The 27047-nt window shown below is 36.6% G+C and overlaps 4 protein-coding genes across 6 annotated transcripts; 2 read left to right on the forward strand and 2 right to left on the reverse strand.

Moving 5' to 3' along the window:
* On the forward strand, positions 1-818 carry LOC126784537 (pectinesterase inhibitor 6-like). The gene has a single exon (XM_050510001.1). The coding sequence runs from the start codon at positions 74-76 to the stop codon at positions 665-667; it is 594 nt and encodes a 197-aa protein (XP_050365958.1). The 5' UTR covers positions 1-73; the 3' UTR covers positions 668-818.
* Positions 819-13257: 12439 nt separating this feature from the next.
* Positions 13258-16646, forward strand: LOC126785294 (UDP-glucuronic acid decarboxylase 2). The gene is made up of 7 exons (XM_050510933.1): positions 13258-14068; positions 14182-14329; positions 14775-14854; positions 14952-15035; positions 15129-15203; positions 15923-16015; positions 16115-16646. The coding sequence occupies exons 1-7, from the start codon at positions 13451-13453 to the stop codon at positions 16340-16342; spliced, it is 1326 nt and encodes a 441-aa protein (XP_050366890.1). The 5' UTR covers positions 13258-13450; the 3' UTR covers positions 16343-16646.
* On the reverse strand, positions 16537-20427 carry LOC126785293 (caffeoylshikimate esterase). 2 transcript variants are annotated; one of them, XR_007671037.1, is made up of 9 exons: positions 20014-20427; positions 19797-19887; positions 19647-19679; positions 18249-18395; positions 17928-18058; positions 17704-17841; positions 17521-17619; positions 16973-17425; positions 16537-16677 (listed from the first exon to the last, which is right to left on the reverse strand). XR_007671037.1 is itself a non-coding variant. In XM_050510932.1 (8 exons), the coding sequence occupies exons 1-8, from the start codon at positions 20032-20034 to the stop codon at positions 17054-17056; spliced, it is 1032 nt and encodes a 343-aa protein (XP_050366889.1). In that variant the 5' UTR covers positions 20035-20427; the 3' UTR covers positions 16917-17053. The 2 variants fall into 2 exon arrangements, 1 of the variants encoding a protein (XP_050366889.1); XM_050510932.1 differs by lacking the exon at positions 16537-16677 and having other exon boundaries at positions 16917-17425.
* Positions 20428-23059: 2632 nt separating this feature from the next.
* On the reverse strand, positions 23060-24809 carry LOC126782073 (outer envelope pore protein 16-4, chloroplastic). 2 transcript variants are annotated; one of them, XM_050507235.1, is made up of 7 exons: positions 24694-24809; positions 24551-24602; positions 24426-24457; positions 24308-24341; positions 24156-24223; positions 23887-24043; positions 23060-23177 (listed from the first exon to the last, which is right to left on the reverse strand). In XM_050507235.1, exons 1-6 carry the CDS (start codon positions 24799-24801, stop codon positions 23900-23902), a joined length of 438 nt encoding a protein of 145 aa, XP_050363192.1. In that variant the 5' UTR covers positions 24802-24809; the 3' UTR covers positions 23060-23177; positions 23887-23899. The 2 variants fall into 2 exon arrangements, with proteins under 2 accessions (XP_050363192.1, XP_050363191.1); XM_050507234.1 differs by lacking the exon at positions 23060-23177 and having other exon boundaries at positions 23710-24043.
* Positions 24810-27047: the final 2238 nt, after the last annotated feature.

Raw genomic sequence — 27047 nt, forward strand, 5'->3', positions numbered from 1 at the left:
TTCATTTCTCAATGGTTCTCAATTTCATCTTCTTCTAGGGATCCAACTCTCCCAATACTACATTTTCCAAAAGATGGCATACGCTAATATCTTTCCGGCATTCTTTTTTGCATTTCTGATCATTCCAACTTCCTTGGCAGCAGGAAATGCGGATCGTAGCTATGTCGAAGACGCCTGCAGCGTGACAAGGTACCGTGACCTATGCATCCACTCGCTAGCATCGTTTTCGAGCATAGCAAAGAAGAGCCCCAGCCGGTGGGCTAGAGCTGGGGTTTCGGTGACATTGGGAGAGACCAAAAACGTTGCTGGGTACTTGGTCACACTCAAGAAGCAAAAGAACGGCATGAAGGGAAAGAGTGGAGCTGCTCTATCCGATTGCATCGAGTGTTTCGGCAATGCAATCGATGAGCTTCACAAATCGCTTGGTGTACTAAGAAAGCTGAGCAGAACTACATTCGTCACGCAAATGGGGAACCTTAACACATGGCTGAGCGCCGCTCTTACTGACGGAAATACATGCCTGGACGGTTTTGAGGAGGATCAGAGAGGAAAACAAATCAAATCGCTTCAGAGTCGGGTTTTGAGAGCAACTCGTTTCACCAGTAACGCGCTGGCTCTTGCTAACAAACTTGCTGCCACTGGCTTGGAAAGCTTCCCTGATCCATAGGAATGAGACTTGTCAAGTGTACTTTATCATAATATGTACTCTATAATAAGAGCAATGCTAGCTGAGCCAAAAGGGCTAGCTGGATTTCCTTTTTTTTCAAACTGCAACGAATTAGTTGTTCTGATTAGTGGTTACTTTATTTAAATTATAAGATTTGATGTTCAGTGTCGGCAGGTGAAATTATGTAAGTTACCAAACGAATTGGAATTAACGACCAAGCAATATAATTGTTGTTGTACATCATAGTTTTCCTAGTTGTAGACGATAAATTATTAAAGTTGGTGGCAGAGTTCATAGCATCATGCTATCAAGGGAAAGAGAGGAAAATGTTGCGAGTCTTAGACTATTGAGGCCCTTACATGTACCATGAGATTGTTCCCCAAATTTGACTCAACCATCTGAATCTTTCCCCGTAGCTATGTTTTGATCATTGGACTCAGCTATCATAACTTTTCTCAATCCATAACTTTCCTAAAGCATATATTATTCCTAATTTCTTATCGAGAAGTGTTGACATTTCGTGCTCATTTGATTACTTCACTATTATCACTTTCGTTGTAGACTTGCACTATACATGCATTTTGTCTATTTCAATCGTGTTCATCTTTGGAAAACAACGTTGAACGTTACGTTGATATAGCAAAGGGGTGGTCGGATTGATTTTGATTTCTGATCCATTGAGGATAGTCACTGAACTAAGTCCACTAAAACAGATTACGTACAGGATTAAGTGATCTAAGTTGACTTTGCATTCTTCTTTCTTCTTCCATGGAAGTCATTTTCAGAGATAAGAAAAATTGACAGAGATCGATTGATCTAACCCTAAATTTCCTTGAAGTAGTAAGGTACATAAACACGTGTGCATCATAGTCAGATCCATTCGTCTTCTATATTTTTGGATGTGGATCCATTTATTTGGGTACAGACATATTAGAGCAGTCCATTTTATGCATTAGACTGTTTTTCGTGTACTTAGCTAGTTTCCACGTACGTTGTTAACTGAATTAACATTAATTCTAGTTAAGGATTAAGAAGAAAAATGTAAAAGTGCAAAATCAAAATCAAAGATTAACTTTACGTTGCAATGGGTAAAATTTAAAAACTCTAAAGCTGTGTTTGTTTCACATATTTTGGAACTCTAGAAAGGAAAGTCGTTACTTCTATCTTATGAACATTAACTAGTCAACATGACCGCGCTTTACTGCGGCTTTGCGGATTAAAAAAAAACTTATCATAGACTAAAATATAGAACAAAATGAAAAATTGCTTGGCAATTTCAGTTATGAAAACAGAAGTTGTTTAATCTATTGTATAATATTGTTTATTACATTAAAAGGGATATGGAAAAAAACTTTAGATACAATTCATACAAAGGATCCTATATTGCAAAAGCTTGTCTGCAATTATGTACACATTTGTATTCAAGTGCTCAAAATTATTTGACAACTTCTATATTGTAGTAGATACAACAGCAAATAGTTAACAATGACCTTAATTAAGCTTCATAAAAGGTAGCAGTTGGATAATTGACCTCAACTAAGCTTCATAATTTCTTTAAATTGTGCCAAAGCAGAAAAAAGCCTAGCATGTGCATAACAAAATGAATGCCGATTGCATTTAGCAATCTCTACCCTGCAAGAATTTTAGAGCAAGAGATTAATGAAGACTAATTATTGACCTATATATAGTTAGTTTAATGCAAGTATTGCAATATCAATTAGAAATCAAGACTGAAACTTTTGTATGGTACAATTCAAACTCCCAAACCCACAAACAAAACCTAAGTATGAGTTTAGCAATAAACAAATCTCAAGTACTAAGCATTAAATTACCCGTCTAGTTAAATCAACTGAGACTTCATTCTAACTTTGAACATGCTCCTTTATTTCTTGTAAAATAAAACAAATGAAAATTTCATAGAAATTAAACATGCAATTGCTAATTGATACTGTATAAAGATCAAATAATAATGAAACAAAGAACCTGAAGAAAGAAAAATTAAAAAGCGGTAAAGAAATAATATTGTAGATGTTAATGATATTCATTTCATTTGATAAGTAAACACTTAATTTAGGTGGGCAAAGAAAGGAGCAAATGGCTTTAAATTTGAGTTTTGTTTGTTATCCTACCTCCGTAATCGTGATCATAGTGCTAAATTTATCAAACACAACAACCTGCAAAACATAAATCACCAATAAATAAATGAGAAGAAAAAATTAAACCTGTAGGATGAAATCAACAACATAGATAAATAACCCACCATGAAGCCCCCATATAACCGAAAAAGAACTCAATTCAAGTAGAATATAACAACTTCATAATAATACGTATCAGCAAACATGTATACATAAATTTTTTTGAAGGGAAATAAATGAAAGATATTACCTCTTCGACTGTCGGTCAATCTAAATTATTCTTGATGTGGTATTCTGTCATTATACTGGATTCGGTCACCATAAACTTAGTCCAGCGTGCTTGATGGCTGAAGTGCCTTCAGATAAGTTGGAACCAAATATCAGTAAATTCTAAAACTTCACACCCAAAATTCAAGCTTACCTAAGCTCAAATTTTCAAATTCCCAATTGAAAAAAAATGCTACAACATATATCGATTGTAGAAGATAAAACTCAGATGACTTTCTCTTTTTCTCCTCATTAGAAGAGGATAAAAGTATCTGGAGAGGTGAAGAAACATGGAATTGAACTAAAAGTAACAACACAAAAACAATTGAAATTGTCTCATGATCCATTAATCTCAAAAAAGAAACTGAAATCCTTACCAAAATTCAAGGATCCGGATTCATTTTCATCACCTAAAAGCTCCACGTAATGAAATTCAATCGAATCCTCCAATTAAAACCACCAATGAAACTGTGTAGAATTCAATCGCCTCTCGAATTACTCTCTTTGTTCTCTCTCAGCCTATCCTCTGTTGTGAAGAGGAAGAAAGCAGAGAATCGACCACGTGGAGGTGGAAATTTGATGGACACAAAGAAGGAATGCCACACGCGTCAATCAAATAACCAAACAGGCTGAAGCCCAATCACTCAGTCCAATTAAGAGCCCGGGCCCGTCACGGTAGCCTCAGCGCGTACTGTAGCAATACTATAACTACACTGTTTAAATTACTACCGGCGTATAATATATAGGAAATTACGAAACTGTTAGTCAACACTTACCCTGTCAAAATATTCTATTGCCAATTCTACCCATTAAAACTCTTTGCTTTGAGCCTCTATTTTCCATAAGTCACAGTAACCAAAGGTCAAGTTTCACATTTGCATATACACAAACAATTAATACAGAAGAGGAATTATAAGGATTGCAAAGTTACTTCTTAATAATTAGTGCAATTTCCTTTAAACAAGGCAATTGAATAGATTTACCGTTATAGTTTGCCTTAAACAACTCTTGTCCTTCTGATTGGGTGTTGAATCCCCGTTCCCTGTTTAATGTTTTAGTTCATGATTGAGTGTCATGTCCTCTTTAGGGGTGTGTTTGATACAACTGGACTTATAAAAAAAGTCAGCTTATGCTGATTTCTGAAAATAAGTGGCTGATAAATAAAGTTGCAGACTGTTTGGTAAACTGGCTTATATAAGTAGCTGTTAGTGACAGAAGTAATGGCAAAGCGTTTGGTAAACTCAAACTAGCTTATGCCTTTAATTTTTCAAATGACCAATTTAGACATGTAAGATAATTTTTAGTTAATTTTAGTTTAAAACAATGCCTAAAAATATATGGCATATTAATATTAGATAATTTTAAAATTATCTTAAACCAATATACTCTGATATTGATAATTTTGTTTTGATTAGGATCATGTCAATACATAAATATTTAATCACGTGCATTCATCAAACTTTGAGCAATCATGTCTCTTAATATATCAATTTCTTGTACGCCATGATGATTTTGTTCATCATCATCATCTTCTTCTTCTTCCTCATCTCCACCACCTTCCCTTTCTTCGTCTCGGACAAAATGTCTATCACGATGTGCATATCTTCGGATATAATTATGAAGTGTCATAGTAGCGATGACAATCTTCACTTGTTTCTCGAATGAATATCCTTGCATGTCTTTTAAAATCTTCCATTTTTTTCTAAACTCCAAATGAGCGTTCTATAACTCCTCTAAGTGAAGAGTGTGCTTGGTTAAATAGTTCTCTTTTATTTCTTGGTTCTCGGCCACGATATTGTTGGAAGTGTTGTGGTGGCCCTTTATAAAGTCTCAAATACCCTGGCAGAGTGGAATATCCTGAATTCACAACATAATATTTTCTTGCAAAATTATCATGTAATAAAATTTGTGAAAATGTCATTTGAAACATGAATTGAAATGAAATTTTTGACTAAAATTAAATATATTACCTGGTGGAGGATGAGGAAAGTTCATATTAGGATTTCGAAGAACGGATTGTAATACTCTTGTATCATGAGCCACTTCCCAACCCGCACATACAAAGATAAATTGCATATCAAAATTGCATACCGCCATAACATTTTGTGATGGAAATCCTTTCCTATTAATGTATGGAGTTTTTTCGCTGAGACACTGTCAAATTTGACAGCCTCCCTATCTTTGTCTTTTGCGTTTCACTTGCTCCTTCACTGAAAATTTCACCCATCTCGCATCCTCACTTTCTCGCCCAAAAATTTCCTGAAACAAGAACTCATCCACCTCTAATCTGTTTTTCAAGTTTAATACCCCCAATAGAAGTTTACTACCTCTAGTAAACTTTAGTAAAAAATTTACTAACCCCAGTAAACTTTATTTTTTGCATCTAAGTTGATTTTTCTCCATTTTAAGGTGTGTTATGGCCTTTAGAAATACTGTTTTTCAAGTTTAATACCCCCAGTAGAAGTTTACTAGAGGTAGTAAACTTTAGTAAATTTTTACTACCCCCAGTAAACTTTATTTTTTTACATCTAAGTTGATTTTTCTCCGTTTTAAGGTGTGTTATGGTCTTTAGAAATACTGTTTTTCAAGTTTAATACCACCAGTAGAAGTTTACTAGAGGTAGTAAACTTTATTAAATTTGTACTACCCCCAGTAAACTTTATTTTTTTGCATCTAAGTTGATTTTTCTCCGTTTTAAGGTGTGTTATGGCATTTAGAAATACTGTTTTTCAAGTTTAATACCCCCAGTAGAAGTTTACTAGAGGTAGTAAACTTTAGTAAATTTTTACTACCCCCAGTAAATTTTATTTTTTTTGCATCTAAGTTGATTTTTCTCCGTTTTAAGGTGTGTTATGGCCTTTAGAAATACTGTTTTTCAAGTTTAATACCCCCAGTAGAAGTTTACTAGAGGTAGTAAACTTTAGTAAATTTTTACTACCCCCAGTAAACTTTATTTTTTTGCATCTAAGTTGATTTTTCTCCGTTTTAAGGTGTGTTATGGCCCTTAGAAATACTGTTTTCAAGTTTAATACCCCCAGTAGAAGTTTACTAGAGGTAGTAAACTTTAGTAAATTTTTACTACCCCCAGTAAACTTTATTTTTTTGCATCTAAGTTGATTTTTCTTCGTTTTAAGGTGTGTTATGACCTTTAGAAATACTGTTTTTTCAAGTTTAATACCCCCAGTAGAAGTTTACTACCTCTAGTAAACTTTAGTAAATTTTTACTACCCCCAGTAAACTTTATTTTTTTGCATCTAAGTTGATTTTTCTCCGTTTTAAGGTGTGTTATGACCTTTAGAAAACTCCAGAATATATTTAATAAAAAATTTAAAACCATTCAATATTAATCCTGGAGTTTTCCTCATCCGGCTCAACCCTTGAATACTTCTTCTTCAAATTCACATCATTCCTAATCAAGTACAAGAATAAGAATAACATTAACATTTTAGGAATGCAAAAACCTTATAATTCAAGATAACAATGAAATTGAACAAATTTTGAAACAAATTAGAGCCAACCCAGAGGTGCCCATGGGTAGAAGAAGAGAGAAGGAACAAATCTAGTTGAAGACGGAGGAGGAGGGCCGCCGTCGGGGGTCGAAGGTGGGAGGGAGAGGACGAAGTCTTTATGGGTGTACTGCCCGGAGAGAGGGAGGTCGCCCTTGGCGGTGGGTTTGGCCTAGTTGATGGTATTTCTGTTTGATATGTGGTGGGTCGTAATTAGTTGAAACCACTAAGGGTACCCATTGGTATTTTGGAATGTTCATTAATTCGCCGCTACAGTGCGCGCGTTAAGAAGTAGAAGCGGCTTCTAAAAGGAGGGTAGGAGCTACTTCTCATTTTGGCTTGAAAAAGCCCCAACTTTTGGAAGTTAGAAGGCAGAAGCCAGTTTACCAAACGGGTTGTTGGGCTTCACTTATAATCACTAGAGCTCATAAGCTTTACCAAACACAGCCTAGGTCTTTTTTCCTGTTTCTGGGTTTTGCTTTGTTGCAGCCCCTGTTTGGTTTCTCTGTTCTTTTGTCTCATCGCCGAAAAAAAAATAGAATTACAGTAATTGCTGACTATATAATTCTCCTACATTACTCTTCCTCTATTTTTGTATATGTCAAATTCAATCTTTAAATGAGTTTGCTAGATAAAATTTGGAAAAATTTATATCAAGTCATTTAGCTGCATGAGGAACAATAGCAATGCGTTTACCATTTGCAAATATTATCCAGGGGTATTGTTGGAACTGTTGCAAATTTTTACTATGCTTTCCTGTGGAAAACAAAAACTGGGAGTCAAATGAGATGTACTTTCCGGAATAGTTTGGCTGCTATACCAAACACAAGAAATGAAACTTGATAGGAACTTCACTTTCTCGTTCCCATGGGAAAGATTCGGGAATTGATTTCCCTTCTGGTAACCAAAGGAGTCCAATGTGTAAGTTTGTTTTGGGAAACAGTTTTTTTTTTTACCAGAAGATCTAAACCTTCTGGAAAGTTGAAGAGTAGTATGTGTTTGACTTTTGATGATGCGTCTTGTTTGGTAATAGAGGACAAATTTGGAACTTTTGACGCAAATTTTCTTTCTACATGAGCTTTCTAGCACAAGTAATCATACTTGCAACTCAGATACATCTGAACATGTGGTGCCGATTTCTAATTTCTAGAGTATTTTTTATATGGCAATTACTAATTAACCTTGGTTTAGCATCTTCGAGCATCGTGGTCAAACTACATTGACAAACACAAACTAATAACATCAACTTACTCGTTATACTGCCTAAAGAGAATTTGAAGATTGTTTTTATTTCTAGGGCTAGTTGATAACTTTTAAAATTATGGTTTTTATTTTTCAATACATTTTAACATCTCATCCGTTTAATTTATAGGTCTATATGAGTACAAAATTTCAGTCAAATTAGTAATTGTTAAAATATCAAACTAGATCAAATTATTGGACGAACCAAATCTGTCAAACATAAACCGTTCAAGTTCATAATTGGTAAATCACACTTATGAATGTTTTCACGATTCTCAATTTGGTTGAAAATTTATATAATAATCTACTCATAAATATATGTAAATTGAGTGTAGTTAAGATGAAAATATAAGATAAAAAAATGACATAAGCTGAAAGTCTTCAATTTAAGGGTTCTAATTAAAAGGGCTCCCATTATTTTATTATTATGTTTTTTTTTTGGAAATGAAGAAGCTTCATTGAAGGGACAAGTAAACCAAGTAAAACAATATGAAGGCTTCTATCGACGTTATTGTATAGCAAAGGACACCAACATTGCTCATATCATATAGCAAAGGGGCCCTTTTTTATCATACAGTTGACAAATTTGATGATGATATAGGGTCGTTCCAAGTTGGCGGGATCTAGCTAGTTGGCTCCAAACCTTTGCCCTACTACAACTAATTAAGTTCTAAATCGATGAGTGGGGCGTGACCTAATTAAGGAACGTTCATGTATGAATCACAAAGGTTGCAAATCGCCATCGTGTAAAGACCAAATGTGACAAATTTCAAATAAACAAATAAAACAAAGAATGAATCATTAGGTTCTTGTACTGAGGTCTCTCCAGTCTCCACTACTAGCTAGTCGACACCAGCGGAGCTGGGCTAGAGTTATTTTGAAGGAACGGGTTGGTGTTTTGGATCTTATTTGGGCATTTTCAGTAGACATGAAATGCCAAATGGCACAGAACATAAATAGATATATATTTTTCTTTTGTGAAAATTACATGCTAGTTATCGTAGTTGAAAAGACTTTTATGCCTACAGCCAATATTTCTCATTCCCTTGTGTAATCTTTTTTTCAATAATATATCTATTAATTCTCACGGAAAAAAAAATTCAATACATAACTAGGTCATATTGGAATAAATATCTGAAGTCTGCCTCTTGGGTTTAAAAAACAAAAGTTTGACCAATCATGGGTGCTGGTGGCAAAATGGGAGAAAACGTGCGAAATCGTTAAGAGGCACGTGTACGGAGCAGCGTCAACGTTGCTTGCATATAAATCCGACGTGCAAACCAAGTCCTATCTTCTATTAGGTGCAACCCTCATAATATACAAATGCCTCAATTTCTAACCCCATGCAAACCCGATCTCAGGGACAACCCAGAGACATCGAGATCTATGACACGATCCGACGTTATAGAGTGTAGTCAAGAGATAATCTTACCATTCACTTCTTCTTAATTGGGGGGTTAATTAGTAGACTATCAAAATTTGCTTACGTAATTACAAAAGTACCTAGCTTTTTTACTAACAAGCTAGCTTCTCCGACGACCAACTGATATGCTTTGCGGCATGTTGGTATGAAAATCACATAAAATATCGTGTTATATGTAGTTTTAGTAATTTCATTCAAAACACTACTCGATCGGTTGTTTTACGTAATAGCGTGATTTGAAATGAATGTACATTTTCTAATTATTTTGTACACCAAAACTTCTTAATGAACGACAAACAATAAGATGCTCATGTATACATATAGTCATCCATTTATTCCTTGTGTGTAATGAATAGATGATGCTATTGTATGGGACCGTACGTAGATATAATGCCAATATGTATAGGATACATAAATGGTAGATCGATCGAGGTCCCCCCCCCCAAACTATTTTCTTGTTATGTCTAATGTCTTAGTCTTGGAGTACCTAATTAGCCCTAGCCAATCCTAATCCTTACCTAACTTGAATACCAAGCCATGCATAGACTTTTCAATTTCCCGGCTTGAAACGACATTGCACGCTCGATTTGAAAATGGTCATTTTTGTTTCAAATGGAAGAAAGTACGAAAGGTAAAGATGCAAGTGTGGCACCATTACCATATGTCTCGCGTCTGCCAACGCACATATCTCATGTGGCTTAGCATTTTCATTACAACATTTTGCATGTTTTATAAACTAATATCATACTAGACCGGTATGCGATCTGGTAGAAGTACGTGGTGTGGCGTATGTATACGTTTATGCATGGATGATAAAGAATGAAAGGAAAAAGGATAGTGTCTCTATTCATCGAAGGCAAGAAAAATTGCTAAACTACGTAAAGGGTGTCTAGCTTTCTTAATTAAGAACCCTAACCGTAAAGATGAAAAAGGGGAGTAAACACGAGGATGCATGTTCTCAATTTTATTTAACCTGTTTCCGTTTGCCAAAGTGTTGTTTTAACCAAGAACTGTTCACCACTTACTCATGAGAAAGTATCATATTCTAAAATTTATCATTAGAACAATAATTTAATATGAATGTGTGAATTATATATAAAAGCGAGCTAGCTATAACGAAAAAAAAAACTGAGAAAAATTCATAATCATCAAAAATTTGAAAGTTACAAACCAATTTGAACTAACATTACGAAAACCTCATGTTAAACAACAATTAGGAAACTCTCATAAAGTTATAAACGTTTTGTATATATGAAAGCCCAATTAGAGGCTTTCTTTTACGTATCAATTAGTTTTAGTCATGAATCCATGATCGAGATACGTCTCACTACTATAATTTCCTTTCTTTTGGAAGATGTGTTGTTCATTGTTTGCTCAAATGACCAAAACAGTCCTTCATAGAATATTAGAACGTAGACCATGATTCTTTGTTGCATCATTGGGCTGCTTGACGAAAAATGCTAAATTTTGAAAAGCCGACGAGCACTAAACTTTCGAGTTTCGAGGCTTTGATCAATATCATTAGCTGGAATTACATGAATGAGTAACCAAAATAAATTGTCATCAAATTCCTAAAATGTAATGAATTGTGACAATATGCGTCGACTTGAGCAGTAGAGCTTTTACGATGCATTAATTCAATCTTTAACTAAACTTAAACTTGGAGGAACCTTAATCGGTGGATTATACTCTGCTTAGATCTTTCTAGCGTTTATGCCACCCTTATGAGAAATCGAGCTAAATCCCAAACAAATTATACACCTAATGATCGACATTTTTGTTGTAGTAACATAACTCACATAAGTACACATGATGAACTTGTAAATATAAAAGGCTCTAATTTAACTCATATACGATTAATCGACACTTTAGTCTAAAGTATTAGCTCGCTCAAAGTATTTTGAGTTACAGCTGAATTCATCCTGTTAATCGTTAGTTTTTTGTTGTCTCATATATGTGATGAAAAGCTTCCATTGAAAACTAATAGAATTCAAGCTCGGATTTATTGACCCAAAAAAAAGAGAGAGAGAGCCTAATTAACGTTTCCACCGAATTTTTTATTGATAAGAAAACAAAAAAGAGTCTGGTGAGGTTGTTTTAAGCCTTAATGAAACATCCGTTTAATCTAATTGAAGATTTAACTGGCAGCCTTACTTCACATAATTCGTGTCGAACGTACAAAGTGCAATGAAGCTGCATGGATTTGCGACTTATGTACAAAAATGCACGATATGCGTGACTTATACCCTCTAACGTTTCCAAATCAACGCTAAAAAAAACTCTCAAATTGTACGTTGACGGGATTTGGAGGTTCTAATAAAGTTAAGGTTGAACTGCACCAGTAATCAACACCATAAAAAAATCACTACAGGCACTGTGGCACAGCTACGTCATGCTTTCACACAAATTATTATTTTCATTTTGTTTTGTTAACCTATATTTTACTAATTTTTTTAATAATAAAAGCAGAATCACTAGTTACATAATTATATTCAATCTTTCTGTCAAAATTAACCGTCAAAATTCTAAATTTGTCTAATTCCAGCTCAATTTTCGAATCTTACTTGTAACAGTGATGAAAAATATTTTACTTGTTTTTATGATAACACTTGTATGATTACCCAAAACAATCACAAGTCAATAAGACGGACGATGCTAATGGGTAAAATATTGGTTGTCAGTATTGTTACAAAGATCGTATCAATAGACAATAGTCATGTGTCAGTTCCCTCCCTTGTATCTAAAGTATGTAACATTGTGATCTTTTGATGTGGCCCCTTGCATTACTGAGATATTGAGTGATTTGAGTCTACCACATTTCCTTAAACGTACGTATTGACTATGTCTCGCATGTTTACAATCTAACGATTTTAGTTTCCTTAATTTGGTTTCCAATGCGATTTCATTTGTGACCCAATTTGCCACATCAATTACGTAACTAAACACAGGCGCCTAAATTATATTTTTATTGTAATTAGGAGTAATATAGTTTTTCTTCTCAAAATTGCAATAAAACAAACAATACTCATTTATGCGACTTTATTTGTCATGAAAACATATCATACAATATTTTAAACTTGCACTTCAATATTTTTGGATGGACTGATGGCAATGGCTGCAGTGTGGTTAGGCAGGGTTTGGCCGACGTCATGTAGTTTTTCGACACCCTTGGATAAGGTTTCAGTTTGGGCTTTGATGTTGGGCCCAACCAAAGTATTTTGCTATTTTTTGTTTTTTGTTTGTGTTATTATTGTTATGTTAATAAGTTCTTACCTTAGTTGTGTAGGATTAGTCGGTTTCGTGTATGTGAGTATACTTTTTGTGCATTGTCTGCTCTAATTAGACGGTGAGTTCCTTACTTTGTAAAATGGTTGTTGTCGTCTAGTGGCAGGGTGAAGTTAAGTGGTGTCAGATTTATTTTTCGGCGGTAACATAGTGAGAAAGTTGTGTTATTAGCCATTATTATTCGCAGTAGTCGAGTTATCTTTCCGATATGTCACCGTTATTTTAAAGCAAATAGAGTAGTCACTAGTGTACTATTTGCTAGTTGGTGCTTTGTTGAGTACAAATTTGTAGATATATCTGATATTATTTCAGGTATTTATAATTAAAGATTTATGCTTAATATCTCCTCTTATCTTCGTCAATTTCATTAATTAAGATTTAAGGTACCTCACAAGTTATCTTAAAAAAAAAAGGGAAGAAGAAAGTATTGCACACCGAAATAGGTATCAACCTCCCCAGCTAAAGAAAGTGATTAAAAGCTTAATCATAATTGTAATCAATAATGAATAGGTAATTAGTTTAATGAAAATTCATTAACCACAAACCTCCGATTCACCAACTATTGACGATTTTGAATCACACCAAATGTCACCCGTTTACTTTTCAAATCGAGAGAAGGGAAACCCAATGGCGTTTTCGCAATTAAACCAAAAATGCTGCCTTGTTCTGAAACCCTTCACTAGTTAAATATACCAGAGCCGTCTGAGAGAGCCTTCATAACCCAGACAAGTGGAGAAAGAGAGACACAACACCCCCGCACCGCCACAAACCGCCACGACTGAGTTCCCGGCGAGTCGAACTCGTCCGACTCAGCCCTCTTCTCTAATTTCTCTACACATTTCCTTCCAAACCCATCACCCTCTTTCAGACTTTCATCAATCAAAACAGTATCTGTTCTGATTTTTGTGAATCAAAAACGTTAGAAATGGGCTCGGAGCTGATATTCCGGGGCGGGCACGACGAGGCCCAGCCAGCTTCCGACGCCTACTCGCCAAAACTCCCCAAGCCGTGGGCTTCGGTGACCCGCCCGATCGGCTACCTTCTCCGTGAACAGCGCCTGATTTTCATCCTGGTCGGCATTACCATCGCCACCGTCTGCTTCACCCTCCTGCCGTCGTCTCGCCCCGCCTACCGCGGCCAGGACCCGATCCCCAACGACATGGTCAAGTTCGACTTCCAGTCCACCCACCTCTCCCACAAACCCGCCTACGAGCGCCGCTTTGGTCTCACCAATTACAATTCTGGCGGGAAGGTCCCTCTCGGCCTGAAGCGCAAGGGCCTCCGTATCGTCGTTACCGGCGGGGCCGGGTTCGTCGGGTCCCACCTCGTCGACCGACTGATAGAGAGAGGCGACAGTGTGATCGTGGTGGATAATTTCTTCACCGGAAGAAAAGAGAATGTGCAGCACCATTTCGGCAACCCTAGATTCGAATTAATCCGACACGACGTTGTTGAACCTCTCCTTCTCGAAGTCGACCAGATCTACCATCTCGCCTGCCCCGCCTCCCCTGTCCATTACAAGTTCAACCCCGTCAAGACTATCATATCCTTTTGATCGAAACCGTGTCGTTTTTCATTCTCAGTTTTGATTTTGGATGCGTTTGTTTTAGTTTCGTTTAGTTTTGTTGTGTGTTTCCTTAATTCTGGTGATCGCACAAGACCAATGTGGTGGGAACTCTGAACATGCTCGGGCTGGCGAAGCGGATCGGAGCTCGGTTCTTGTTGACCAGCACCAGCGAGGTCTACGGCGATCCTCTGCAGCACCCTCAGGTCGAGACCTACTGGGGCAACGTCAATCCCATCGGTAACTGTCTTCTTCTATTCTCATTTTTATTTTTAGAATCGGCGCATTTTAGTTTTCCCTCCCCGGTGAGATATTAGTTTCCAGTTTCGATTTTGAAACCGAAGTTCGGGGAGGGCTTGTCCTTTTCTCGAAGGCACGACGCCACCCACGTTGGACCCACTGGGTGTGGGACCTGCCGAGGAGCAGTAGCCTCCTAGATCCGGTCGGGGTGGGTTTTCAGTATCGCACGGTCTCCCAGATGGCCCGTGATTTGCGGGTCCACTCATCGGACGGTGGAGATGGCTATAGGCCGGAGGGCGTGTCCCGGTAGGAAGGGTAAAACCATAAGCCGGGGGAGGGCTTGGTGGTCATTTAATTTACAAATGATCCGATGTAGATCTGACAGGCACTGAGCCTTGGTCTGAGTATGTGACAAATGATCGTTGGCTGTCTGAATGTGCAACAGGTGTCCGAAGTTGCTACGATGAGGGAAAGCGCACGGCAGAGACTTTGACTATGGACTATCACAGAGGAGCTGGAGTCGAGGTAAATTACTGTAACTCTAACCAATTTTAACTATACTGTATAACTTTATTACAGTAGGCTAATGGTATAGATTTTCATTTGATATGGGGTAATGCAGGTTAGGATTGCTAGAATTTTCAACACATACGGCCCGAGAATGTGCATAGACGACGGTCGAGTCGTGAGTAACTTTGTTGCTCAGGTAAATTCGGCTGTGCGTAGTTGTTTAGTTTACGACTTTTTGTTGTGAAGTGAATGTTAGGGGTGAATTGCTGATTTGTGAATTGTAACGCAGGCGCTGAGGAAAGAGCCTATGACTGTGTACGGCGATGGAAAGCAGACAAGGAGTTTCCAATATGTGTCTGATCTGGTAATTTAGTTTTATTCTTCTACTTTAAAATGCGCAATCCTAGAATTGGCGAATTTATTATTATTCTTGCTGTGATTGTTAGCTAGCTCTACTTTATCAGATTAGATTGTGTTGTTTGCTTATTTTAAGGGTATCGAGCCAAGTGAAACGTTTTTAAAATGCAAGCTAGGCTGGGGTAGTGAGATTTTGATTGGTAGTGTTATAAGTGAATCTGGGTAGGTTCCTGAAGTAGATTGACTATTATGTTTGCCATGTGCATGGCACAAAACAATGGCAGTTAATTCGGGGAACTGAAAGGTGTGCACACTAGATGGGTGGTACTGCCTTTTCTGCATGTGCCAGATTGCTGGCAATTTAAGTTTCTGATTCATGGAGTTGGGTCAATACTCTTCTCTGCATTGTGGTCAATTTCTTCTTGCGGGGTGTAATCACCATCTCGCAATTCTTAATTGCCATATGAGTTGATGAATCTGAGTGAGTTGTATGCAGTTTTTAAGTCTTCCTTCTAGTTGAAACCAGGGCTTTAGGTCTTTTGTGAAGTTTTGGTAAGGTAAAGATATACAATTGAGGAAGTAAATAGTCTTTTCTGGAGACTGTTCTAGTTGATATATTAGGATTGGTATTTTGCTGTTATGTAAGGAAGGGTTTTCTCCCAGACATGCGATTTTCTTGTTAAATGTCGTCGCTGTTGCTGAAGTGCCGTTTGTATATTACAATAGGTGGATGGTCTGATGCGGCTGATGGAAGGTGAGCATGTTGGACCTTTCAATCTTGGGAACCCTGGTGAATTCACCATGCTTGAACTTGCAAAGGTAATTTACAATTTTACATCATGAACCCTTTAATGTTGGCTTAATTTTAAGGTTCAGCAGTTAGTTGATCCCTTTATGATGTTGATGATGCTGGTGCAGGTGGTCCAAGAAACAATTGACAAAGATGCAAGGATTGAGTTCAGGCCAAACACTGAGGATGACCCGCACAAGAGGAAGCCTGATATTACAAAGGCCAAAGACCTTCTTGGTTGGCAACCAAAGGTGTCCCTCCGCAAGGGACTCCCGCTCATGGTCTCAGACTTCAGCAAACGTATCTTTGGTGACCACAAGGAAGCTGCCGGTGCCACGACCACGACCACCATGTAATTCTATCATATCTGTATCGGCATTATGGCATTGGGGCATGCATACTTCTCTCTGGCCAAATGGCATCGGGAAAGACAATCCCTTTCGTTCTTTACCCTCCAATTTCCAAACAAGAATATAGCAGCAAGGTCGCGGCAACAGTAGCAATAGCAAGCAACAGTAGTAGCATATAAGTTCCTAAGTTCTTCTGTATTCGGAGTAGGTTTGGAGGTGTCTTCTTTCGGCATTCGTTGTCATGTCCATCCTTTGTTCTTTATGTATTGTTATCCTTTAAGCTTAATAGACAGCGAGCTTCGTCTTTCAATCTTCCTCACATTCTTTTTTGTGCAATCTGTCTACATTTGAGAAAATAACAATTAGATTACAGTACACAGTTTCATGAGAAAATAACAATTAGATTACAGTACACAGTTTCATGAGAAAATAACTCGATATTATGCAAGCAGTCTACATCTGAATTACCAATCTGAGATTGCTAATTCTAGCTTTAAACCTCAATGAGTTTCAGCAAGAAGTTGTTTAACTCTTCCGTTTATTCGTCAAACTGCTCTAAACTTAATTAGACACGCCAAACTACGTAAAGTTTGAGTTCAATAGAAACAGGGCAACTGTTTTATTCCACTATTTCACCTTTATTATGACTCATGAGAGCAGTTTTATAGTGATAATGCACAAGTGCGAAACAGCAGCTATGATTCCCAGTACGCAGGACTACATTGCCGAGTGATGTTGTAATCTTCGCCCCTTTAGTCCACAGAAATAGCTCCCTTGCTGCCGTTCGTTCATGGTTTCGGGTGATGATGCTGTGGTGTTCAACTTCACAATGCCATCATTAAATGTTTGAAGTGGTTGCAGAACCACGACATTGCTGTCGGTAGTGTGCTTCTCAAGCCAAAGTATGATGTCTGCAAACACAATCTCGACGTTCCCGTCGGGTTCTCCTGATGTCAAGCCATGCCACATTCCAGGGTACAATTTTATGGTCTTGTCTGGGCTGCTGGCTTTTTTGTACAGAGATTTGCTTACTTCAGGGTCTGTAACTGTATCTGCCTCCCCATGTAAAACAAAGAAAGGTAGTTTCACCTGCCCAATATTAACAGAAGGCAATTCTGGTTTAAGTTGATAAATGAATTATTGTGACATATATTGTGATCGAATCATTGGAAGCAGAAACTTACTTCATGTAAAGTGTCTTCAAGGCTCATGCTAGTTCTCAGCATTTCCAAAGCAGTTTTCAGCCTCGGCTTGTCTTGGTAGATAAGCTTGTTGCTTCTTATCTAGAAAATAAACACCATTTAAACACTGAAATATACCCAAAGTTCCATCTAGCTTGCTCAGTAAAGGTTCTAAAAATTAAGTACCACTTCGCGCTTTACAGGGTCCTTGAAGGCGGAATCAATAACGTCTTTGGTGGGTACGATCTTCCATTTCGGTATAATTTCCTCTACTCTGGTCAGTACATTTACCACCAGTGGATGCGGCTTTACTTTCTCTGATATCTAACCATGTCAGATAGAATATGGCAATGAGTTTTGGTAGACCAAGCTGATCCAACAGAACCAAAAATGTACAGATAGTCTTTTACCTTGCACATTGGTGCAACAAGAACAGCACCATTCCAAAATGTAGGATCCTTCTTATGAAGCAATAAGGCCACTGCCCCTCCCATGGATTCCCCATACAAGAACCTACATTTGTCCCTGTACTCTTCCTCGACTGTCAATCCAATTTGAAATCCTAGGTTAGGTAACAGTTGATTTTCGTCTCTCCAAACAAGATAACGCACTCATTTATTAAACAGTATATCTAGATTATCGGTAACACTTGTTGGATGAACAAACATACAATGTGTCTAACAAAGAACAAATGCCTAAGAGCCAAGAGTAATGTAAGTGTCGGAACATACCACAAATCGACTTGAAGAAGTCATTGCAGTCGTTAACAATGTTTTCGAACTTCTTAATGTAACACCTTGCGCCCCGAGAACGCCCATGGCCCTCATAGTCGATTCCAAATACTGCATATCCGGCGTTTGCTAGCCGGACGCCGCATTCTATATGTAACACAAGGACAGATCAGTGCATTCAGTAAGGTCATTATTGGTGATTCTCTATAAACTCTTGTCATTTGCATTTAGTTTTGGAATTCAATTTACAGGGTCAGCTACTTCGCTTGGAGGACCCAACAACCTTAGAGAACCTAATGTTTGGCAACCAAACAAAACCAAACCCAGTTGACCCAAACATATCATTGTGTCTTCCGACATGGTCTACTTATATGACATTTCACTGATTTCAGGATCAAGGGGTTGCTTGGGGGTTGCTGTCATGGCCATACAGCAATCACTGACAAAGAAACATGGAAATAAATAGGCCATCTCTTTTTTCCTGGTTGAAATTAGGAGGAGCTATAATATGATTTTTGTATGCGTCACATATTTATCAAAGGGATAAAGTAGTAAGAGGAAGATAACAAATATATGGATTGTAATGTGGTGCGTCACATAGACTTTGGGAATATGAATGAGATTACAATTATAGTGGCGTAGCAGCAGAGAAGTATGGGAATTCTGGAAAATGACAAATGCTGTTTTGTCCGACTATTTGCCATAATTTTAGACAGGACTGTCATTATTGTTCCATGCTACACTTTTTCCTTGAAAGATAATGTTCTTATCCAGCTACTTTGTTTGTTTTCTAATTCCAATTATCTTCAAGAGTTGTAGTCAATTTCCTGGGTTCTTCATGAATTATCAGGTTACAGTAGGAAAGAAATAATGGGAAAAAAAACTTGAAAATTGAATCAGTGGGTTTTTGCCTAAAGTTTTACCTTTTGCTTTGATATTACAAGCACTAATGTGAAGATAAAAGGAAGGAAACAGAGATGACAAATACAGAAGAGATGAAGATTTTGCTTTTGTACTCTGCTAAATTTCCACATATGTAAGTTAAACTGAAACTAGTCAAAAAGAGAAAGAGGGAGAGAACAGGAAAAGTGGCCCAAAATCTTTAGTTTCTTGTGGCCTTAGATATTTATGATCAAGATCAATATATAAATGCAAAAACTTGCTGTATTATAACTTTCATTCAAGGAAATTAAAGTTCCAACACTTTCCTGTTTTTTTTTTTTGCACTATTGATTTTTCATGTATTATTGATACTAGACTAGACTAAGCAGTGAAAGGCTGAACATATTTAAAAAAAAGACACCTGACATTAGAGAGCTAATAATTCATAACAATGAAATTATGAAGAAGATGATAACGGGGAAGCTAGTCTCATGCATTTAAGTTGTTATTTATTACCTCTCATGAAACCGCTGCACTCCATGCCATAACCTGCAACACCAGTTACAGATCTCCTTAGCTTTTGAACCACACATACGTACTTATGCAAATATACAAGCAAGGATCACAGTGTACTTCAGAGAGAGAGAGAGAGAGAGAGAGAGAGACCATGGCAGAGGAACACAAGGGCCTTTGGGGAAGAGAAAGGCAACCATCTGCAAGTGAAAAGCTGCACTCCTCTGGAATTCCTTATGTAAACCTACACACAATGATGGGTACTTGTTATTAACAAAAACTGAATCAACATTGTCCAAGTAACTAGGACAGTAAAAGAAGAAAGAAAAGGATGTATATGGTAGCTTGTTGATGAGAAACAACGACTTACTTCTTGATATTCACCATCCATGTTCAAAGTTCAAACCCAACTCGACGACCAAGTTTTCGTCGAAGCAAACTCGGATCTCTGTTGTGCGAACTCAACGAGCAAAGACAATGACTGATTTGTTTAACATAACTGAGGGTCAGAGTGTGAATTATATACTACGAGTCAAAAAGACCTGGAGGAGATTCTGGAAAGATCAAGGTAAGCAAGGTTGAAGCTTTCAGAGAGAGAGAGAGAGAAAGAGAGAGAGAGAGAGAGACGGTGTGTGTTTGTCTGGGTTTAGTATATTATATTTCCTGAACGGAAAAGGTCACAAAACAAAAGAAGTACGTGGCATTTGGAAAGGATTGGGAGCACGAAACTTGTTCCAGATTGTTAGTAGTTTGATGACTTTGATCCCAGCGACCCCCAACTGATCTGAACATCCCCCTTGTTTAAAATATGTTCGTCTTCGGATGACCATCATATATATATATTCAGAGTAAAACTTCATTCTAAAATTACAGAGTGAAGTTCCAATTTTGGCACACTTGTCGGTCAAATTTTTTCACCATAAGCGATTCAATATTTAGGTATACTATTCAAGATGACAATGGTTTGAGCTTTCAAAATTTGGATTTACACGAACGGTTCACGTTGAACAGTTTTAATTCATTCATTGATTTAATCTAATTTCAATACCTTAACGATATCCAAATTAGATGAAATTTTGTATAGATGATCTTCAATAGCATACCTAAATATTGAATTGCTTATGATGAAAAAAATTGACCGAAAAGTGTGCCAAAATTAGAATTTTACTTTGTAATTTCAGAATTAAACTTCACTCTGAATATGAACTATATATATATATATATATATATATATATATATATATATATATATATATATAGCTGCTTCTGCTACTCGATCGTGGGCTCACCTCAGCTGTTACGCAAGTACTTACCCTGTTTTCTGTTATTTATTTTTCTACATCATTTTGTTAATTTAGATTTTCTTTCTGAACTATAGGAACACTAGATTGGTCCGATTCGCCGAAAGTAATAAATGAACTCATTATGATCATTTTCAATTTTGTCACCAGGGCTCTCTTTGGATTGATCGCATTATCGCACAGATTTGTAGGATCAAAGACTAATCCTCTAGGGTTGAATCAACTAACGTCGCATTACAGTCCCTCGCATTCACGATTCAAACCCAAGTTGGGGAGTACACTCATCTGAAATAAGAATCGTTTAGGCTCCAAATGATGAATATTTGATGTAGTCGATCTCTTTTACATATTTGAATATTTCAACGTAATCATCAGTTCATACGATAATTTTATAATACAGAATAAAACATGAATTCGGTATAAATGGATGAGTATGGCTATATAACTTCAATATGAACGACATATTGTCATTTAAATTGAAACACTAAATATTTTTCGAGTTGGCAACAACGAAAAAACAAATTTTATGAGCCTCTATTAATGATAGCAGGAATTCGATAATACAAGAATTTTGTTTTCTCAGTCATCACTCCTAGGGCACATCTATTATCTATATCTATGCAGTGATCATTGCAAGTTATTTTTTCACCAACCAGATACCTACTCTTTAATATTCCACTTCACACATTAGCTTCATAGCAAAGTTAATATGCATCTACCACAGTCCACTTGAGAAATTTGGGAGGTCCAACCATTAACAGCTTGTTGAGTTTAGTGATTGTAAAAGAGACAGGAGCTCAGTTTGCTAAACCAACCCCGACACCTACACCAATAATAGCATCGCTAAATTGGGATTCACTTTCAAGTTTCACCTATAAGTCTATAACTGTGATTGCCATTTTATGCTTCTTCTTCATGAAGAAACATGTCTGAGACGGTTTGGTGTGGAGCCTAAACACATTTTTTTTGTAGTTAGAAGATCGTCACCTTCAAGTCCTCCAGCGAGTAATCGTATCAGTAACAAATTCGTCAAAAATCAACAACAGGAACGAAATATTGCAGCGAACAAAAGAACATCGAAGCCATAGATAGCATACACAGAGACGGACACGCCAGCTTTCGAACCATCGGCACTTACAGAAGAGAATAGAAAAACCAACTCTTCATGGTTATTTCTTGAGAAGAATACACTACTAAGACGTTTGGGGTAGCTGTAAGAAGATCGTCACGCTACTAGCCCCTCGGGCAGGAAATCACAGTAACACCAAAGTCGTCAAGAATCAACTATGGAAGAACTAATACTGCAGTGAACAATTTATCAAAGACTTAGATACCACGCATTTGATTTACGAAGAAACAGATGGGCCAACTTTCGAACAATCAAGAGAGAGAGATCTCAACTTCTGCGAATCAAGGTTAGTGATGCTACATTTAACACATGAACATGTGAAGAATACAAAAGGTTGCTATTATTACAAACATAATTATGCTCACGTCTTTTGATCTCTCATCTGGGGTCAAAACAACAACTATTTAGCTTCTTTGCCTCACATGATTTGGAACTTAGAGTAGCGGACCACAAGCGAAACGAAACTACAGCTATGCAATATGAAAGTCCACAGTGACTTGGACATAAAGATTCAAAATGATCTGGTAGATGGAATCCTCAAATTAAATGGTAGTACTTAATATTGCATTAATATGGCTGTACTTGTTTCTAGTTATTCGACTGTAGCACCGACACTTCTAAGATTGGAGTGTCGAAGTGTCCGACACTCCCCAACACAATGTTCGACACGCCACATGGCGTGTCAGTAATATTGACTTTTCCGATACTTCTCTGACATTTTGACCGACACACCACATCATAATTCTAACACGCCACGTCATCATTTTAAATATAAAAAAATAGAAGAAAAAAAATAAAAATAACCCAAGTTTTGTTTCAACCCCATCATTTTCCATTTCTTCTTTTCTTAGATTTATTTCTTTTGAATTGTTATGTAATGGAATGAACTTGAATCTTTAATTTAACATTATTTCATGTGTTATACATTTCATTTATGCATTAATAAATATATTAAACTATATATAAATTTCCGTGTCGGAATTTAGGTTTTTAGATCTGCCATGTCGTGCCGTGTCAGTGTCGTGCTACATAGTTATACGACAATCTGACTAAAGGTTACCTTATCTTTATTGTCGACTCCCCTCAGTGTTTCTTCCAAAATAACTGTTACATATGGATATATTTGCAATTATCTGTTAACCAAGTGACCAAGAAGAACGAGAGAATCATTTCAAAGACTTTAATCTTTAGAAGTAACCTAAGATCTTCACAGATCCCAGATGAACATAAAGAATCATGTAAAACAAGATTGAAGTAACATGAGAATGAGTATTTGGAAACAGAATGAAAGGATCAAATAGGTGATCAAAATAAAACAGCAAAAACTGACGAGAGATATATATATATATATATATATATATATGATACAGAGAACCAATGTTCAGTGTATACATAATTAGTTAACCCTTCCAAATAGCCCAGAAAATAAAAGCCATCAAAAGCAATGACCTAAGCTATGTCAGAAAGTGCAGTTTAATTTTGAGGTGGCCAAACTTGGATTTGTGATGGTATAAAACTTGCGGCAGATGCTCTCACTTTCACACAATAACCCTAAACATAGCAGTAAAGCCAAAGTTGATATTCATAAACAGAGGTTTTGCACATTCATAATAATGCTTCTTGGTGAATCTTCTATAAAACTAGTCTATATGGTAGCTTTGGAGCAAATGATTTACAGAAAAACAGGAAAACGTATTTCTTTGGAGTTTCTGCTACTATTTTTATATAGAGAATGATAACGGAATCAATAAATGAATTGATCACTTGCTAATCATGATTGTCAATCTACACAAAAATTTAGGAAGAGTACAACCTTGCTTCGCCAGTCACATCTTCACATTGCTTCTACCATAGTCGGAGTGTATTTTGATGGCAGAAATAACAAGAGCTGCGGGAATCATCTGTTTCCAGCTTCTTGATAAAGCAGCAAAGGCCGCCCCCGTCGTAGCCCCAGAAATCACACCATTAACCTATTCAGAGAAGAAACAAAACAGACATTATCCCTCAGCTTATCATCATAAATCTATATCATGCTGAAGTCCTCCCTATTAAGAAGTCAGTCAAGGGGCTCAAGGCACTAACCCAATCATCCTTTCCGCGATGGTTTCGAATCTTACAGTGGGAAGCAGTAGCAACTCCAGCAATGATTGCTGCAAACCCAGTAAAGGTTAGTTCCACCCATATATGCCGCACCAAAGATAACCAAAATAACAAAACACAGACATACAAATTACCATATTGAAAGGAATAGCGGGCAACATTTTTTGCCTGTACAAAACCAAATGCATTACTGAAAACTTTGACTAAACACACACATAACACCAACTAAATGATACAAGAAAGAGTTGGTACCACAAAACTAGCTCGGTCTATTCCAGTCAGGCCTGGATTAGCAAGAACAAACAAGCAGAAAATCAGTACTGGATTCACAATTTCGAATCCAAACAAGAAAAGAGGAAGAAAGGTTCGAAATTTACCGTATTCACGAGCTTCGTGGGGACCGGCGCATAAACCCCAAATCGCACCGGCCTGAAATAAGAGGGAGTAAAATCATAAGGGTTTTGGAACTAGAATGAAGTATTAAGTTGGGAGAGAGAGAGAGGGGGGGGGATTGTGTTACCGCTCCGACGTTGAGGATTGAAAAAACGGTGTTGGAAGAGCACGGCGCCAGGTCGTACGGGTGTCCCTCCGTCGCCCCGCCACCGAGAAGTGAATCCCACAAGCTCATTCTCAACTCTCAACTTCTCCAAACGATGTCGTCTTGTTGTTCGGAATCCTTTATATATACCGAATTTAAATATAGAAAATAATTAGCAAGATCAATACTTTCAATCATAAAAAAGAAAAATCAAACTAGCTTCACAATTTATAAGCTAAAGAAGGTACGTAGCTTTGAAATTTATAATCGCAGTATGGGTGAATTAGTAGGTATGTCAACTTCATTTTTTTAATATTATGTAGCGAGCAACATATAATTGGTATAAAAATTCTACTATTTAAATCAATTAATAACGTTGGTATACCAATTAATTGGTACAATTGTTAATTGACTTCTACCAATATGTTTTAAGCCAACAAATTTAAAGGTCATATCCAAATAAGTAATAACAAATAACAACACAAATACAAAGTTTTATACAACTTCAACCAAATTACCAAGTACAAAGTCATAAATTTTACATGTCAGTCCAAAAATTATTAATTTAACAAAAATCTATGGTTGAAATTTATTTTTCATTAAATCTACGGCTGAAAATATTTATGGATATATATATAGTTTTTAAGAATATATATATTGTTTTGCATGAGTTGTTGTAATTACAATGATAGTTTAGTGGTAGTTGGCTTCAATTTGTATAGAAGAAAATCAAGTTCGACTCACCACGGATACATATATTATGAGTTTTTTTTTCACAAAATTTTTATTTCGGTTGGTATGATTAATAGACGATGGTGGAAGCAAACGACGTGACCTAGAGGTGGTAGTCGAAGTCGAGAAATTCTGCTGTGGGGCGTGCGTACCACATGGCAGTAGAGCTATCCAATAAAAACACAGCCGGATGGGTGTTTTGGGTATAACTATTGTTAAAGTGAGGACATAATGGGAACTGAACAATAAAATGCTGGATTTTGATTGGATTGCCGCATGGCCACGTGGCCACGTGGTGGGGAAGTCCCTATGTAAGAATTTTTCGTCGAAGTCGCACGAGTGTTCCTCCATCACTTCCATCGTAAGAGTGTTTTTGACAACTGAGATATAGAGGCTGTAAAATAGTCCTAGGAGATGAGGGTGTTTTAGGATAAATTTTGATAAATGACCCCTTTGGGTGCTTGAATTGATTTTTTACCATGTTTTTAGAAAGAGTTGAAAAATAGCCATATCAAAGAATCAAAAGTCTTTTCTGCCCTTATCAAAGAAAATTTATGTAATTTATTTTCTAATCTTTCTCAATTCATACAATTGTCCAAGGTGCTCTTCCCCTCGCCATTTTTTTTCCTCAAATTTGCTCCTTTATTTTTTATTTTTTAAAAATTCATTCAAGATTTTGATACAAAATCAAAATACTGGATTAATTGAAGGTGATTGATAGAGTTTCTAAATCGATAAAGGCTAGCTTACTCACACCAAATTAGAGACGGACATCCATTGACAATTAGAAAATTTCGGTAAAATTTTACAGTACTGTTTGATCAATGATGAGTCAGAGTTACACCTAGGGAACTTGACGAATTAAAATCTCTTGTACTTGCATATGGTGACACAGGAGAAAAATGATGCTCAATTGCCAAGTTATATCGTGAGCGAGTTTCGCAGCTTGAAGATCTATGATGCAAACTTTAACCTTAATATCTGATATTCAAATTGTAGTATTTGATGTGTGCTTTACATACATAGAGTATCGCCGAATGTTGGCGAAATCTTTAATCGAATGCATAGATGGCTTTCAACTCATCTACAATTGAAATATGTAGAAATATATATATATATATATATATATATATATATAATTATTTATGTATATATTTCAAACCTTCAAATAACAGTATAACACTCTTTGGGCAATAATGGCTTAATTACAGCAAAAACGTTTTTGAAGGAGATAAAAGCTAGCAAGAGGCCACGGTGGATTAGTTCATGTTTTGGTCCTTGATTGAGAATCTGAATGAATAATAGAGAAATTTTTAAAAATGGTATTAAAAACTTTTAAACAGTCTATATAGTTATTTTTCAACTTCTTGATAAAAGATGGTTAAAAATCAATTCAAGCACAGGAAAAAGGTCATTTATAAAAATTTATCGTGTTTTAGTTGTAATAGGCTTATCATGTGAGTTAATTAGTTGTAGGGAGCTTTGCCTATTTGTCTTTGTTGGGGCTTGATTTAATAGAATCATTTTTTACTTAAAGTGTTTATAAGATGATTAAGATCTAGATAGGGCCTCTTAATTTTTATTTTGGCCCAAATGTAGGCACC

The sequence above is a fragment of the Argentina anserina genome, chromosome 2 (assembly GCF_933775445.1).
Source record: "Argentina anserina chromosome 2, drPotAnse1.1, whole genome shotgun sequence".
Classification (NCBI taxonomy): domain Eukaryota; kingdom Viridiplantae; phylum Streptophyta; class Magnoliopsida; order Rosales; family Rosaceae; genus Argentina; species Argentina anserina.

Bases quoted from the DNA above. Each gene is read 5' to 3' on its own strand.
- LOC126784537 (XM_050510001.1), top strand. From the start codon at position 74: ATGGCATACGCTAATATCTTTCCGGCATTCTTTTTTGCATTTCTGATC.
- LOC126785294 (XM_050510933.1), top strand. From the start codon at position 13,451: ATGGGCTCGGAGCTGATATTCCGGGGCGGGCACGACGAGGCCCAGCCA. The intron at 14,855-14,951 runs GTAAATTACTGT...GGGGTAATGCAG, and splicing joins ACAGAGGAGCTGGAGTCGAG to GTTAGGATTGCTAGAATTTT. The intron at 15,204-15,922 runs GTAATTTAGTTT...ATATTACAATAG, and splicing joins TCCAATATGTGTCTGATCTG to GTGGATGGTCTGATGCGGCT.
- LOC126782073 (XM_050507235.1), bottom strand. From the start codon at position 24,801: ATGAGCTTGTGGGATTCACTTCTCGGTGGCGGGGCGACGGAGGGACAC. The intron at 24,342-24,425 runs GTACCAACTCTT...GGTTTTGTACAG, and splicing joins TAGACCGAGCTAGTTTTGTG to GCAAAAAATGTTGCCCGCTA. The intron at 24,044-24,155 runs GTTAGTGCCTTG...TTCTCTGAATAG, and splicing joins ATCGCGGAAAGGATGATTGG to GTTAATGGTGTGATTTCTGG.
- LOC126785293 (XM_050510932.1), bottom strand. From the start codon at position 20,034: ATGGATGGTGAATATCAAGAA. The intron at 19,888-20,013 runs GTAAGTCGTTGT...CATTGTGTGTAG, and splicing joins TGGATGGTGAATATCAAGAA to GTTTACATAAGGAATTCCAG. The intron at 18,396-19,646 runs GTAATAAATAAC...TGTTACATATAG, and splicing joins GTGCAGCGGTTTCATGAGAG to AATGCGGCGTCCGGCTAGCA.